Below are 16,978 nucleotides of genomic sequence, written 5' to 3'. Positions count from 1 at the left end.
GCCCTGTTAGCTGTCTAATATATCTTCCTCCAGATTTTATCTGGGAATACTACTAAGGCCCCAGCATAGAGCCTGACACAGCAGATAGGCTCAATAATTGCTTTCTGAATGAACTAATTAATAGACTATTACTTATTTACAGAACTATATGTACCATTTTACAATGTGCTTTTCCATTCAGCTGTGTAACTTGGCCACCCTTTCATGTGGGTCCCTGTAGGTGCCTTTCAACAAATAATCTTTACAGCTTGGTCACTCCTGACAGCGCTGGCCTTCCGGAACAAGGCCAGGCAGCCCACAGGCTAATACCGGCAATCTACCCTGCCTTGGTTCCTGGAAGGTCACTGTGAACTATTTTGGTTGAACTGACTGGTCGGTTTTTTTGGTTTTTATTTTTTTAAAGAAAACTACAAATTAAACAAGTCAAGCAAATGCTGTTTTTGTCTCCACAATAGTTTACCTATTTGTCTCAATTTTCACTTCAACCAGGTGCTTTAGGATTGGATTAGCAAATTCTTATGTGCATAAATAAATATAAATGAATAATTGGCTGAGAATTTTTGGCCCCAAAGGTGACTATATACACATTTGGATTAGAGGAAGCAAGAACTTACCTTGGTATCTGGGCTTGGGTGGGGTAGGGGGCTGGTTCTGATCCAGTAAGCAAGTCGCTGCTTTGAATTCCCATCTTTAAAAGACACAGACCGCACGGCTGGAGCCTGGCTCTCTCCTCTCGCACATCTGCTCAGGACGGGGGCTGTTCTGCAGTCAGGCAATCCCGGGAGGAGAGATCTACGGGAGTTGATGGCAGCGTGGTCAGTGTGAGGGGCCCAGGCTTTGGCAGCTGTCAGGCTGGGGTCAAGTCCCTACCTTGGGCAACTAACCTAAGTCTCAGTTTCCTATTCTGAAGAGTGGGTATAAAAACCACCCTATCTATTTCCTATGAGGATTAAATGAGACAATATAGGCAATGTACTTACAGCAAGGCCTGGCAGGTAGTGAGCACTGAATACATGCTCACAGAGGTGGTTGCCTTGAAGGTTTTGAGAGGGGTCCTCAACCCTTTCAAATACTCCATGGACTGATTCCACTGATATGGGAAGTTCCTGCACGCCCTATAGAGAGCAGACTTAAAATTCAAAGGGCATGATTTAATTTCCTTTTTAATTCATAGGAATTATAGGATTTAAAGCTACAGCAGACTACAGAGATTGCCCAGTTTTATGCCCACATTTCAGGGGTGCGGAAGCTGAAGTGAAGAGCGTTTACGGAGTTTGCTTATGATGGTTTTCTGGGTGAGGAGCAGAGCTGGGTGACTCCGGCCCCAGGCTCCTGGGCTCTAGTGCACATCGGTTTGCAGTGCACGGCCCACCTCAGGGAGCACTAAGACATCGATGTACATTCATGCCAGTGTCCACGGCTGAGGGCAGACCCTCTTGGGGAAGTATGCTTTGAGAGGCAGAATGACAGTGAGTATGCGCAAGGTTGAGAAGAGGGGTGGGTACCATATTAGTTAGGGCTTCTGGGTTACAATGACAGAAATCCAACTCAAACGTACTTAAACACAAATTAACTTAAGCTTGAAAGATCCAAGGAAGGCTGCAGAAGGCAAAGCCTTGAACCGAATACCCCGTGTATCTTAAATCTCGGCTGGTCTCCGTTAGCTCCTTCTGCAGGCAGTTCTCGCCAGGTGCTGAAAAGATGGCTGCCAATAGCCCTAGATTCATACATTCCTAGTTTGGCAGCTGCGGAAGCAAGACAGAGTTTTCATCCCAGCCTTCGTGTATACATCCCAATGAAGGGTCCTGACTGGCCCTGCCTGGATCCTATGTCCACCGTGGACCATTCACGGTTGCCAAGGGGATGAGATACTACGATTGGCCATGCCTAGATGGTGAGTGCATTCTCACAACCAGAGGGACAGGGTGCTGTCACTGACAGCTGCTCCAGAACCGCATGGGATGGGGAGGTGCTACCCGCAAGGAGGTGTGGGTAGACAGAAACAATGGAGCAGTGCAGGAATTGGGGTGGAGGGAAGCCTGGAAACCAACCTTAATTTACATGTTTTTCTTTCCAGATCTATCCAGGAGAGATGAGAGTTTGTGTAAATATAAATTCACGAGATTACACAATTTACATGTAAAATGGGGCCGGTTTTCTCACGAGGTTCATAAACCAGCTGAAGCAATTCTAAAGGAATTGTGACAAAATTGTTTTTAGCATTAGCAATATTACTGGAAAAAAGCACAAAGACTCCCAGGAGCCCACTTGGGAGGACAACTTTCATTTGAATGTATAAGTATTATTTTTTTGTCTTTTTTGAAAATTCAGATTATGTGTAAAATTATTTTGGTAATAACTAAATCAATACAAATATATTACCAAAATACGTTTGCACCCCAGAGCTAATGTTTTCCCAGTAGGTCTAAGAATGTAGGAAAATGAGAATGAGTGGGAACTTTGGTTAAAATCAGAGCAGGGTCTTTAGTCTGGGGTTTGTGGGTCCCTGACCTGGTTATCGTTATCACATCAGGATCCACTGGGGAGTGTGTCAAAATTAGAAGGGACTGGGTCCCACCCAAGAGACTCCGGTCGGGTAGCTCTGGAGGGGCAGCCAGGCATCTTCATATCTTGATGCTGGACAGAAGGTTTTGACTAGCCACTGAGGCTGAAAACCACTGCCCTCAGGCGGCATTTCCCAGCGTGGGAGTGGTCCACCGGCATCAGAATCTAGAACCTGTTAAATGTGGATTCCCAGGCCCCGCCCCGGCCTACTAGATCCTACTTGGTGAGGAGCGGAACTACGACTGTGTAGTTTATTAGGCTCCCAGGTGACTTTTTTTTTTCTTTTTTTAGATAATTATAGATTCACAGAAAGTGGCAAAAAAAAAAAAAAAAACAACGCATGGAGAGATACTGAGTTTGCCTCAGTGGGAACCTCTTGCATAACCAAAGTACAAAAGCAAAATCGGGAATTTGACATCGGTACAATCCACAATGCTTATTCAGATTTTATAAGGTTTACGTGCATTCGCGTTCATGTATGTGCGTGTGTAGAATTCTATGCAATTTTATCACATGTGTAATTACTACTGCCGCCAAGACAGAGAACTGTCCATCACCACAAGACTCTCTAGTGCTTCCCTTTATAGCCACACCAGCCCATCACAACCGTCTTCCTAATCTCTGGCAACCACTAATCTCTTCTCCGTCTCTCTAATTTTGTCATTTCAAAATGTTAGATAAATGCAATCATATGAAACCTTTTGCTCAAAAAAAGGGGCAGAGATTATAGAATGTTTAGGAAAATAAACTTCTAATATTAAAAAAAATAGAAACTTTCTAGATTGGCTTTTCCCCCCTCACATAGCTCCCTTGAGATCCATCCAAATCACTGCATGTATCAATAGTTTTGGGGGTGGTGGGGGTTACTGCTACATAGTAATAGATGTATCACTGTTTGTATAGATGTATTACTGTTTGTTTTCACCATTCAGCTGTTGAAGAACATTTGAGTTGTTTTTGGTTTCTGTCTATTATAAGTAAATCTCCTATGAATATTCAGGTGTATGTTTTTGTGTGAACATAAGTTTTCATTTCTCTGGAATAAATATGTCCAAGAGTGCCATGGCTGGGTCATACAGTAAGTGCAGGTTTAGTTTTATAAGAAACTGCCAAACTATTTTCCAAACCATTTTACATCATATCACCAACGTATAAATGATCCAATTTCTCCACATGCTCATCAGTATTTGATGTTATTATTTTGTATATTTATCATTCCGACAGATGTGTAGTGATATCTCATTGTGGTTTATATTGCATTTCCCTAGTGGCTAATGATGTTGAACATTTTTTCAAGTGCTTACTTGGCATCTGTATATCCTCTTTGGTGAAATATCTGTTCATGTCTTTTGCCCATTTTTTATGAAATGGTTTGTTTTTTAACTATTGGGTTTTGATAATTCTTCACATATTCTAGATGCAAGTTATTTGTCAGATATATGGTTTGCAAATATTTTCTCCCAATCTTTAGATTGTTTTTTTCATCTTAAAAAGATCTTTCAGAGGAAAAAAAAAAATGAGGTGGGGGGAAAAGTCCAATTTGTCGATTTTTTTTTTTGTCTTTTATAGATTATACTTTAAGTGTCAAGTCTAAGAACTCTTTGCTTAGTCCTAGCTCCCAAAGATTTTCTCCAACTTTTTCCTAGAAGTTTTATGTTTTACATTTAAGTTTGTGATCCATTCGAATTAATTTTTGTATAAGGTATGAGGTCTTTTTTGCCAACGGGTGGCCAGTTGCCCAAGCCCCCCTTGTTGAAAGGCTATCCTTCCTCCATTGAATTGCTTTTGTATCTTTGTCAAAAATCGGTTCAGGATATTTGCATGGGTCTATTTCTGGGTTCTCTACGCTGTTCCGTTTCTCTGTGTGTCTGTTTCTCTGCCAATACCACACAGTCTTGACTACTGTAGCCAACTCTTGGAATCTGGTAGATTGATTCCTCCCACCTCATTCTCTTTTTTCAAAACTGACTTAGTTAAGTCCTTTGCCTTTCCATACAAATTTTAAAATAAACTTGTCTACACCTACTATGACATTCTTACTGTGATTTTGATAGGAACTGCATTAAACTTATGGATCAGTTTGAGAGAACTGACATCTTTACAGTGTGGAGACTTCCAAACCATGAAGATAACACATCCCTCCATTTATTTGAGTCTTCTTTGATTTCTTTCATCTGCATTGTAAATACCATTGTTTTAATTTTGGTCTCCACATGTTCATTATTAGTATATAGAAATGCTACTGATTGTTGATCTTGAATCCTGTAACCTCACTGAATTCATTAGGATTTTTTTTTTTTTAATTCCTTAGAATTTCTTATGTAGACAATCATGTCATCTGACAGTAGGGACAATTTCATTAATTTCTTTCAATTCTATGTGCTTTTTATTTATTTTTCTTGCTTTGTTATTGCACCTGCTAGAGGTCCCAGTCCTATGATGAATAAAAATAGTGAGAGTGGACATCCTTGCCTGGTCCCAATCCTAGGAGAGTGTTCAGCCTCTCACCACTGAGTGTGGTGTTAGCTGGTTTTTGTAGGTTTCTTGCAGATCTTTTTTATAAAGTTGAGGGAGTTCCCCTCTATTGCTGAGAATTTTTATCATGATTGAGTGTTGGATGTTGCCAAATGCTTTTTCTACATCAACTGAATGATCACATAACTTTTCTTTTTTATGCAATTTATATAGTGAATTATATGGATTGATTTTAAAAATATTGAACCAGCATGTATACCCAGAATAAATACCACTTGGTTGTTATGTATCTCTTTTTATACACTGCAGGATTTAATTTGCTGGTATCCTGTTGAAGACTTTTGTGTCTAAGTTCATGAGGGATGTTGGTCTATGGTTTTCTTTTTTTGTACTTTTTCTGGTTTTGGCATCAGGGTAATATTGGCCTCAAAAATTGAGTTGGGAAATGTTCCTTCCTCTTTTATTTTCTGGAATACACTGTGTAAAATTAATTCTTCTTTAAATGTTTGGTAGACTTCTCCACTAAAACTGTCTTTTTCAGGAAATTTCAAATTATGGATTCAATTTTATGGTTATAAAATTATTCAGATTGCTTATTTCATCTTGGCTGAATTTTAGTAGTTTGTGGTTCTCGAGGAATTGGTCCATTTCTCCTAAGTTGTCAAATTTATTAGTGTGAAGTTGTCTATGGTTGTTCGAAGTATATTTTCAACAGATAGAGGACTTATAATTGACAGTTCTCATCTTTCAGCATTTGAAAAATGGGCCAGCTCCTTTTGGCCTCCATGAGAAATCTGTTGTCCTTTGGCTTGGTGTTCTCTATAGGTAATACATCATTTCTCTCTGGCTGCTTTCAAGATTTTTTTTTTTTCTGTTTTGGTTTTCAGAAGTTTAACTATGATATATGTTGGCATGGGTTCCTCCTATAGGAGGTTTTCTCAGCTTCTTGAATCTGTAATTTTATGTCTTTTGCCAAACTGGAGAATTTTCAGCCATTATTTTCTCAAACCCAGGTGACTTTTGAGCACATTTTACGTTTGAGAAGCCTTGCTCTACAGCGGGCTTTTAGGGGTCCAAGAACCCCTCACATTGTATACAAAATGCTGTAAATGTCCATTTTTCTGAGGAGAATGTCTACAGTTTTCACTAGATTCTCAAAAGATTCCATAACGCTCACTATAAATTTTATAAAAGGATTGGTTTATGGCGTTATTGGGTTATTTTTGGCCTCCTTGGTTAAAACCAATAAAAACTAGTTAAAACCAATAAAAACTAGTTAGTACCCTTTCTTCCTTTTCACCGCATCTGTCAAACTCCTGTGTCCCAAGGGTTCCCTCAACAGTTTTGGAAAATATGGTCACTCAGGTGAATATTTTCTGAGCGCCTAAAATGTGCTAATTTTTTTTTCCATTTTTCCCCTAGTCAGTGAGAAAGGGTAGAGTTAAAAAAATTAAAGCCATAATTAGCTTATGAAAAGTTCTGAGTAAATAAGAATTCAGAGTAAATTTTGCTGCTGTCACATCTTATGACTTTACCCTTTAAAATCTATCCCTTACTACTCTTAGCTGGATATGCCAGTGATCAAATTATATCCCAAAAGCACAATTTCATTGACTAAAAACACGGCTTTATGCAGGAGGCCCACTTGTCATGACTCCGGTTTGCTTTACACAGTTGGTAGCTGAGCTCGCATTCCCATGAGCAGGCTTGTCCCTGGAGAGCTGCACAAGCTGACTGCTCTGCCTGCTACACCCTCACCTCCCCCGCTTTGCCACCCACCTTCTTGGACTAACTCCTGCTTATCTTTCAGAACTCAGTTTGAGAAACCCACCTCTGAGAAGCCTTTTCCCAGTTCCCCAAGCACTGAGTTGGGTGTGCCTCCAACGTTACCCATGCTTGCTGGATGTCACACTGTGTGCTGATTGCCTGTTATTCCCACAAGATTGTGAGGCCCTTGAAGGCCATGACTGGGTCTTGGTTGCTTTTGCCCACTGGTACTTTAATAAACAAATATAACAAGACATGTACTTAAGCCCTGTCTCCAGTTAGACTTCACTAGCGCTGGCTGATCTCTTCCTCCCTTATTTCTTCATTAATGTCTTAAGTATCTGTTGAGCTTCTTCATATACCGGTGTGGCAACCAGATGTTCAGCCCCTCCCCAGCAGCTTTAGTCCTTCTTGAATTCTCATAAATGTTTATTAATTCACTTCGGACTTTTCCCAAGAATCAATATATTAAAGTTATTCGTCTTCCCCCTCTCCCCCACCCCAGAATGTCTATCTCTCCGCATTTGGACGATATGAACAACACTGCCATCCTCCTTCCCGGTCTTACTACTGGATCTTAGGAATTCCTCATTATTGTGTTTACATTTACAGATCCGTCTTTCCTATCAGGCTATGAGCTCCTCGGGGGTAGGGACTCTCTGTCTTATTCATCCCAGAATCTCCAGGGACTGGGACAAGGTGGGTCCCATAAATGTCTACGGAATGTAGTTTGATGTTAGATCATCACAGCTGCACTGGTCCTTGTAATCAGCACACACGTCTACTCATCTTCCCGCGTCATCTTTACTTCCTACTTATCCTTCATTCTAAGCCACTGTGAGTTCTTTCTGGAAAGGAGAAATGGATAAATACGATACGTTTTAAAGCAATTCTTTTATTCCTCCCAGGTACTATCTTGGCCGTCGGATGTTTATCGTTATCTCCAAACCGGACATGATCAAGCAGGTGTTGGTCGAGAACTTCAGTAACTTTACCAACAGAATGGTATGTAGTTTTCTCTTTGCAGAGACGGGTGGATGGGGAATCATTCTCAGATGCAAGGACTGCACGTCACACCTAATAGGGACGTGATCAGGCCTCTTATGGCTTTAGATCGGTTCAACTCAAAATTGAGCTCTCCCGTGAATTTAGGTCTTCAAAAGAGACGTGCAGGACTGGCACAAAAGAATATCATTTACATTTAAGAGATGCTTTAAGAAAGCTAAAGCTCAAGAGAAGTTGTGGTTAATAAAAATGCTAAAACCGGGAGAGTTTTTTAAAGCTGTGTTCAAAGCTACAGGAATCCAGGGGGCACAGGTCAAGTGACTGAGGAAGACCGAGCAAGGCTAATAAATACCAGAGGGAAAGCAAAATTTTGAGCTTCTTGTGCTTACCTCTTTCGCAGACAGTATAAAAGCCTTAAGGCTGGAAAGGAAAGACAAGCAACATTGCGAGGGAAATTCGTCCCCGAGTAGCAGGAGAAGCCAGTAAGAGGACTGCGACATGTCAATTCGAGCCTCTAATCCACTAAAGGATGCACATACTCCATCTTTTTTAGAGAGTACATATCCTACTTTTTATCTTTGATGAGGAATCCCAAAGAATGTAAAAGGTATAAGAAAATGGCAGAGGTCAGTGTTGTCTATATTTTCTAAAAAGGGGGAGATAGGAATTCCAGCAGAGAAGACTAAACATCTTTAGGTTGATTCCTAAAAAGAGTCTAAAGTCAATTAATAAATGCTTGCTTGTGAGAATTAAGAGAATCACTATGTGCCAACCTTTTTTTGTCAAATTAAACTCATCTTTCATTCTTATAGGAAGCGTAGGTAATGCAGTCACTCTTTTGTTGGTTATCTGGCAAACTTTTGCCATATGCCGTATGCTAGGCATGGTCTAGGTGCGGATTATAAAGAGAAAAAAGACTCAGTCTTGTCCTCAAGGAGCTCACAGTCTAGTGACAGGCAGATAGGCAAAGAGGCCAGTACAACATGGTAGGGTGAGTGTCACTGCAGTGGAAAACACTCCGCCACCTAGAATGGGACAGGAGAAGGCTTATCAATGGGAGATCTCTGGGGCGAGTCTTAAAGAAATCAGACCTGCCCCACCCTATATTCTGTACTGGTTGAGGCACCAGAGTGGTTTTTTCTCATTAAACTTCATGAGAACTTATGACACTGACACAGTTATCACCTCTATGTTACAGACAAGGAAACTGAGACTCAGAAGGGTTAGGTGATAACTCTGACCATGTGACTCATAGGAAGAGCAGGGATTCACGTGCCATGTCACAACTCAAGTCCAGGGCTCTTTTTACTGCCACTACCATTACGGCTGCCTTAGGTGACATTTCTGGACTGTCAAGGTTTCATGAGGCAGTTAGCTGCTCATTTTCCAGCCCCAGAGCATCCTGCCCAATTCCGGACACCACATGTCCACTGGAAGGAGGTGATTTGGAGGGATGGGCGAAGGAATTGCAGGAGTCTAACTACTCTGCTGCCTCTAGATTCTCTTCCCCAAACATTATGTTGTTATTCCCCTGTTCAAAGTCTCCTGAAGGTCTTCTGTGGCCTCAGGCTCATAGAGACTGAGTCTGATGGTCCGATACAGCTGTGGATAGTCATTGTGCCAGGCTCGGCAAAGAGTGTTGATTAAAGATGTGGCGGAAACTGGCAAGTCAAAGGGCCTGGACCACCAAGCCGTGCCCAGCAGACAGCAGAGGCGCCCTGAGAGCCTGTCGCGGTTCTTGCGAACCCTTAGCAGTGAGATGGGGTGTGGCAGCCACGTGTCTCCATATTGCTTCATGTGACACCCAGATAGATGTCACCAGGGTACCAGACCCCAAGAACAGACTTGGAAGAGGGCCACCCTCTAAGTGATACACTAGGGGCAGACATCCACTCGACGCACACATTCAAGCAGAAGGCACCAATAAAGTTGCCCATCTCTCCTCTAAATCATTTATCCGTCTATCCTCCCTAATGCTTTCCATCCCCAGACTCAGGTCTCTAGGCCCCAAATGCAGAATATGGTTCTAATTTCCTTCTGGCACTCAGTACAGTGCCCTCGGGAGAAAGTTCAAGGTCCCGCGAGGAGATTTAAGCGTCTCTGTAATTTGGATGCATTTCATATGTTCCGATCTCACCCCTCACTGCTCCCCAATACAAGCCTCTCCATCCTTTCCGTAACCTGCTCTGGAAAGCCCTGGCCCAGTGCCTTTGCTCATGCTGACACTCGCACTAGAATGGGAGGCAGGATAACAGAGGGTCTTGCATTGATTAATAACCTGAGCGTGAGCAAATTACTTCTTTATGCTTCTCATTGCTCCTTTGGAAAATGGGGATATGATCTACCTTACTGGGCTGCTGTAGGCTAAATGAGATCACACATATAAACCCTGCCTTACACCCAGGCCAGACGAACACTCAATGTGTATTAGGTGCTATTAACAAGAAGACCGTCCACCTTTTCTGCACCCATTCAAACCCTAGTATTCTTCAAGGCTCTCCTCAAACTCTGCCTCCCCCGTGAAGCCTTCCCTACCTCAATCCACATTTACTTTTCGCTGTCTCTGAATCCTTACAACACTTATCATCCCAGAAGAACTAGGCGTTACCTGAACCTGGAGAGTGAATATACACTTCCTCTTCTAGATCATTCATAAACATTCGGAAAGATCCATCAAAGATTAGATCTCTAGGAAACCCCAATGTTTATAATTTTCCATCTGGGAATGCATCCACTTATCTTTAGCTTTGTTTACAGTCTTTAAGCCAGTTCCATATTGATGATAAAACAACCCTTAGTGACTCAATTTTTTTAAAAATCGTCTTTAGAGTGGGATTTTCTCACAGGTTTTTGAAAGTCAAATTAAATCGGGTTCTGTGGCTCCCTCTTATCCATATGCTTATTTATCTGCTCAAAGAACTCAAGGAGATTAGTGAGGCATGATTTCTCCTTACCAACATCATGCTGCCTTTCTCTAATAAGCCATGTTTACTTAAGTGTTCAGCAATTCAGCTTTATTATACATTCATTCAGTAAACATTAAACGCTTACTCCATACGAGCTTCTACCAAATGGTCCCTTGCGATCCAGACAATACCTCGGCATATTAGGTTGATACATTAAGTGAAAAGGAACTTAAATAACACATGGCTTCATTTTCTTCCGACTGTAAGAGCCCATCTCCACTCACAAATCCAGGCTTGACATACGTGTGCCCCTGACGGGCAGGTGCCAAGTGGCCGCGATGTGGCAGCTGGGTTTAGCGCTGACATGCGATGTGAGCTGTCAGGACCATGAGGGAGTGACAGAGCGTACCAGCTGGAGGTGGGGCGCACCACGGGGAATTCCCTGACGTACGTCAGTATCGAGCAAATGTTTGAGTTCGAAAGTTGTTGAATGGAATTATTATTTTTTTCAAAGTTCAGAACACCGGGCCCAACAGACCGTGGCTCAGACCCAGGGTGGCGGTTCCCGTAACGTGCTTCCCCACGCACATTGTTCGGGACACTCGGGTCTGCGTGACGCCTTTGCCCTGTCTCGCCCACTTTCCACACGGACGGCTCGGGCCTCTATCAGCGCACTCAGCACTTCCTGAAGTTGCTTCGTGGTGGTGCAACCACAGTTTACCGTTAAACCCCAATCAATCTTCTTAGCATTTATAGGATCTCAGTTGTCCCAGCACCTTGAGACTTGGTTATTTTTTTATTTAGATACTTTTTTAATTAGCTCCTCTTTGCTAGCGGGTACTCGATGAAGCCATGAAGGCAGCTCTTTAATATCTGCAGAAACTGGAGCTGGGTCCACATGACTCAACAGAAATGGTCATGACCTGCCAGAGAACCTCTATTCTCGGCCTCTCCTCAAGGCCTGGAGCTGGGGAAGCAGTGGAAGAGAGACGGATATAGGGCAGTCTGTGGCCCACGTTAGGTTGGTCTACTTGGAAGGGGGCGCAGTGGGGATACGCTCCATCACTCAATCTGCCGCTGGGAACTCTGAGTTCTGGTCCCGAATGACAGTACGGAGCGTGGGTCGGGCTGCAAGCATGCCAGCTCCCAGGTTCTGCCGGTAGCAGTCGCCTGTGTGCAGGTGTGGGTACCAGCCCTCCGGTCCTCACAGGCACCACGGGGGTCACCTCTCCCGGCATAGGTCCAGTCCCATCCTTGACTTGCAAGAGACACATCTAAAGCCGTGGGATGGATTTGTGAGTGGTTTTATCCAGAACCATAAGAGCCCAGGGGCCTGGCTGGCCCAGGTGCAGCCTCCCCGAGGGCCGTTTCCCACCGCTCACCACATGGACGTTAGAAGCACAGGATGAGTTCCTGTGAAACCGCAAAGCCCTCGGCACAGGCAAGCATTACTAAAGTTCCGAGGCAAATTAGTCGCTGGAAACCTTATTACGTCTGCATCTGCGGCCGTACCCCATTACAGAGAAATGTGTGGGCTCGTTACAGAGTTCACCGGCAAGGAAAACCATTCAGAGCTCCAGGTGGATAAAGCCACCCGTGCTGGAGCCGCAGGGACCTGGGACCTGTCTGCTGGCATCTCTGAGGAGGGAGGGAGCCTCAGCGGGCTTGTCATATAACTGCCCCCCTACACCTGCAACTGGCACCTGTCCACTGACAGCGTTTGAAAACTTGCTCATCTAGAGCTTCTGATCTCCTGTACCATAAATGAGACGCTGAGTAAATTAAAACATTCAGGTTTTCAAACCTGAGCAGTGAGATTTTATGGTGTGAGAATGGTTTTTGCACATGACTTAGGAAAAGCTCTCATCGCCCCAAACATTGAATACTATTTTGAGCTTTGCGTATCCTGAGAAGGGTCAACTCACATGATAGATCCACAGCTCTGAGCGAGGCAGACCTTCATACTTAAAACCCGGACAGACTGCAGAGACCCAGAAACAGGTGTGCAACCTCATTTGCCTGACCCCCTGCTATTTTGAGGCAGGTCTCTGCTATGCACAGGTAACCCTCAAGCCTGAGTCAGATGCTTGTCATCCTGGGATGGGCTGCCCACTGGAAGTCCCATGTGACAGCCGGGATGGGATGCTTGCCCCCTACAGGCCTCCCCGTTCACCTGCTTTTCTCAGGACGTGGCTGGTCCTGAAGAAAAAAAGCCAGATTTGGGGAATTGTATTTGATCTATAAAACACACTTAGCTTCACGTTTTCAACATGGCGGGTAAGCATGAACCCTAAGATCTTTACAGGCACCGAGCACCCCGTGAAGCTTTGGGGATGCAGGAACGGTGCTAAGTGATATTGATCTGAACGCCCAGATGTTCTGTCAACACCTTGCAGAACATTTTTAAATTTCTGACCCTGCTGAAAATGACTTCATGTTTTTGTGTCTTAGACCCTTGGTTCATCAGGAAGCCATTTTTATATTAAAAAAAAAAAATAAGTAAAATCTTATTCTCATACCTTCTTCTCCTAACTTTTATGGTGGCAGAAGTAGAAACAAATGTATAAATGTATTAGTATCTCGGCTTTTGGGGGAGAGAACAGTAAATAAGCCAGTGCCGGTCTCTCGGTGATGGTTCCCGAATGTTCCAAGAAAGTCAGGTCACTGAGCTGCCGAGTCCTGACCCTCACTCTCCGTCTCTGCCTGAGTCTCCTCTTTAGAATACCCTTTTCATTTCCTCCCTCCCGTAAGCCATAGCCCAGCAGTACGATGAAAGGCATTTGGCTTAAATTTTAAGAAATGAATCAAATTCCAGATGTGCCACCTTTTATTGGTTGTGTGACTGGAGCCAGTCCTTGAACTTCTCTGAGCCTCCGTTTCCCCTTGTGTAAAATATGAGTGACGGACTAGCTAATTGCCAGGCCTGTTTGGTTCCCAGTTCAGGTGTCAGCCTCGGATGCCAGGGTCCCTCGTAGGGGCCATCAGGAGAATTTCTTCTCTCAGTCAAGTGTGACAGGTGCTATATCAGAGACACCCTCGCCCCTCCTTAGCACTGCTTCTGGGAAGAAACTCTGCTGAGAGCTGCTGTGGATTTTCCTCGGGAGATTTAACAAGCCCCCTCGCACCCCTCCTCCAGCAGGACGGCCCACACATCAGGCATGGGGCTAATGGAAGCGTGGTTCTAAGGCTGTGGCTTCCTCCTCCTCGGTGGATAAAATGCTAGAAACACTATCAGGTAGGGCCACCAGAGCCCATATCATGTCTCTGTCCAAATTAGAAGACCACCCCCCGGCCCCGCTTCCACCAGCCAATGCTGAATTGGCAGATGGAGCCCGAGCTGGACACACCTCGGGACCTTACTTGGAGGCCATGCTCTCAGGCCTGTCACAGTCTGGAGTGGAGAGAGGGAAGAGATTGTCTTCTGGGGACAGAACACTTTTACTATTTCAAAGCACCAAAATATAAGCCCTGGCCGATATCTTTGAACAGCCATAGTTATATGTTGAAAATAGCATATGTTCTCAGGTACAGAATTTGGGGTTGGTTATCTGAGTGACAGAACTCAAGAGTTTTTGTCGATGATGATACAGTGTGGGGCAGTGCAAGACGCTTAACATACGCACGTGGAGAGAGACAGGTGATGCCACGGAGCCTCCACACCTGTGCAAGGTTCTGTGAAAATTAGTAAGTTTATACCAGTGGACCTGGCCCTTTTGTGATCATGGCATATTTTCTAATATTGAGATTAGAAAGCTTACTTGACATACTGGTCACTAAACAAGATGGCAACACTCACACCATGACCACAGACGTGTAACAGTGTCCCCTGGGGTTTTTAAAAGCGCCTCGCTCCGCTTACCTGCAGCTGTGTGTGGCTGTCTGAGGACGGCTGACTGCCACGCCAAGTCATCAGAGAGCACGCGGGTCTCGAGTCAACATTCTTGCAGGTTCTAGGAGACAAGAAAACTCTTTTTGGCCATGGTTTCCTCTTATGCCTCTTACGCCTTTTTCATAGTAATACACACACTCAGTTACAGCAAAAATGCACGGCATGCGTTTCACGTCCCTCTGGAAAGGTGGTCCTCAGGTGGCTCCACCGGGTCAGTCGAGAATCGCTGGTTCGGCCCATGATAAACACCCAATTAATGGTGGTTCTGTCCACATGGACACAGAATGCTGAGGTGTTGGTTTTCTTTAATAATTTGCTCCTCGGGACTATTTAAATCTTCAAAGTTTAAAGCTTATGCTTAGCTGGTCTAATGAGAAGTTAGACTATTTTAAGAGATCTTAACTGCAAAGATAAACATATCCGAATATCTAAAAGAAGCTTAGCGGGGCGGGCCACGAGGCCACTACGGAACCATCTCGGCTTATCAGGGCAGTGTTTCCTAATTGCCGGAGAATCACCCCCAAGTTAAGGAAACGATGTGAAAAGCACTTTGTTAACTGTGAGATCAACCCATGTTGGTTAGACACCACACCACCCACCTTCCACATCAACTGTGAGCTCCTCGAGGGCAGGGATTCCATTCTGTGTCTTGATAGTCTCAGTGTTAGCATAGCACCTGGCACATAGTAGGTGCTCAACAGATGTTCGCAACTTAATAACACTGTGACTGACAGGACTTTTGTTGAGGGAGAGGATGACTCTCGGGTTGGTGTTTGGGTTAGCATAGGTTTTTCAAGCTTTCTCTTTTTGACTGTGGTCTACAGTAAGAAACGCATTTTCACATCATGACAGAATTCTCTCGCTTTCTCTCACACATACGCACCTTGAATAAAAATTTAACAACAACAAAATACTCTTACTTTGTAAAACATTCCTCCACAGTTCTACTCTGTCCTAGTTTTTGTTTCCCTTATTTTAAAAATAAAAATAAAAAATAAAAGCTGGTTGCCATCCACTACGTTGATTTCATGACTGGTTACGGCCTGCAGTCTGGAGTTCGTGGCCAGAGAGTGACTGAAGGTGCCTTCACCAAGACGAGACACAAGGCTGGGCTGACAGACAAAAGGCCGGAAAGCTCTGTTTCCCTGGATCTCCCTTCCTGAGTCCAGTGTCCCCTTTCTACCCCAACACTCACCGTCCTGCCCCCAGCGAATTTCTCAGTCCCGTCCCTCATTTCTTTGGAGGAGAGCCCTCTGTACCTTTCAAAGCATCACTCAGTAAATCTGATCAACTGTTACGTGTAGACAGGGCAGAGATTGGGGAACAGGGAGTTACTATTTCATAAGCAGAGTTCTGGTTTTGCAAGATGGAAGAGTTCTGTGGATGGATGGTGGTGAAGTTTGCACAACAAGGTGAATATACTTAATACTACTGAACTGCACGCTTAAAAATGGCTAAGATGGTAAATTTTACACCACGTGTATTTTGCCACAATTAAAAATACACACATACGTGTGTGTGCACGCACAGGCAAACTAATAAAAAAAATACTTGGGAGGGGTCTTCTGGAGAGGACGTCTCAAGGTTGGAAGCCGTCTTAAAGGTCATTTAGACCAAATCCCTCTGCACACTGGTGCCTTTTGGGCAGAATTTCCAGGAACGGGGTACGGTTTCCAGTGATGGGGGCTCATTGCTCAGGGCAGGTTATTTTATCTTTGAACAATTCAGACCTTTGAGTGTTGGGGAGTTCTTTAAATGAACTGGAACTTTCCCCATAGCTTCCCCTATTGAACCCCATTCTACCCCTCAATTCACAATAACAACCTAAATTCCCTCTTCCTTGTGAGACGCATTCAGTAAAATTTTTTGAGCACATACTAAGTGCCACTACCTGATCTTCCAAGTTTTCTCTTTCCAGCCAAACATTCCACGACTCTGACAACTATTTCATGTGACACTGTTTCGTGTCCCCCCACCATCTGACGACTCCCCCGAAATGACCAATTTGCTGCTCTCTCTCTTACAGTATGACATCTAGAAATGAAAATGCTATTCTAACCAATGCCTCTCAAGGTTTTCCATTAAAAAAAAAAAAAATGGAGAATTCTAATGGAAGCCGTAGGCCGAGGAGAAAGTGTCATGGCAGGTCAGTGAGGAGCGATTTGAGAGCTACGCCGACATCTTGCATGGACAGCAACATTTGTCCTCCAGGTGCAAGATAAAAACACATCTTGGAACCAGTCCTTAGCTCTGAAGGACAGATACAAAAATCCAATCAATCTTGACTCTTATCTCTAATTTATTCTGTTTTATCAGTACCCCATCAACCACCACCCAGCTTTCCTTGGAAAAATGCATGTAGCATTGCACA

The 16,978-nt window shown here is 43.9% G+C and overlaps 1 protein-coding gene across 4 annotated transcripts in view; it reads left to right on the top strand.

Annotated features, from left to right (window-relative positions):
• Positions 1 to 16,978, top strand: part of TBXAS1 (thromboxane A synthase 1) — a 130,323-nt gene that overhangs the window by 51,205 nt on the left and 62,140 nt on the right. For all 4 annotated transcript variants that reach the window (XM_039860825.1, XM_039860824.1, XM_039860822.1 and 1 more), the window contains one exon: positions 7,716 to 7,812. In XM_039860825.1, coding sequence (XP_039716759.1) covers positions 7,716 to 7,812 — 97 coding nt within the window. The remainder of the gene's footprint in view (positions 1 to 7,715; positions 7,813 to 16,978) is intronic.

This window comes from Pteropus medius, unplaced genomic scaffold (assembly GCF_902729225.1).
Source record: "Pteropus medius unplaced genomic scaffold, Ma_sr-lr_union100, whole genome shotgun sequence".
NCBI classification, from domain to species: domain Eukaryota; kingdom Metazoa; phylum Chordata; class Mammalia; order Chiroptera; family Pteropodidae; genus Pteropus; species Pteropus medius.
Note: the sequence above shows the minus strand (reverse complement) of the source record. Positions and strands in the feature narration are given on the sequence as shown.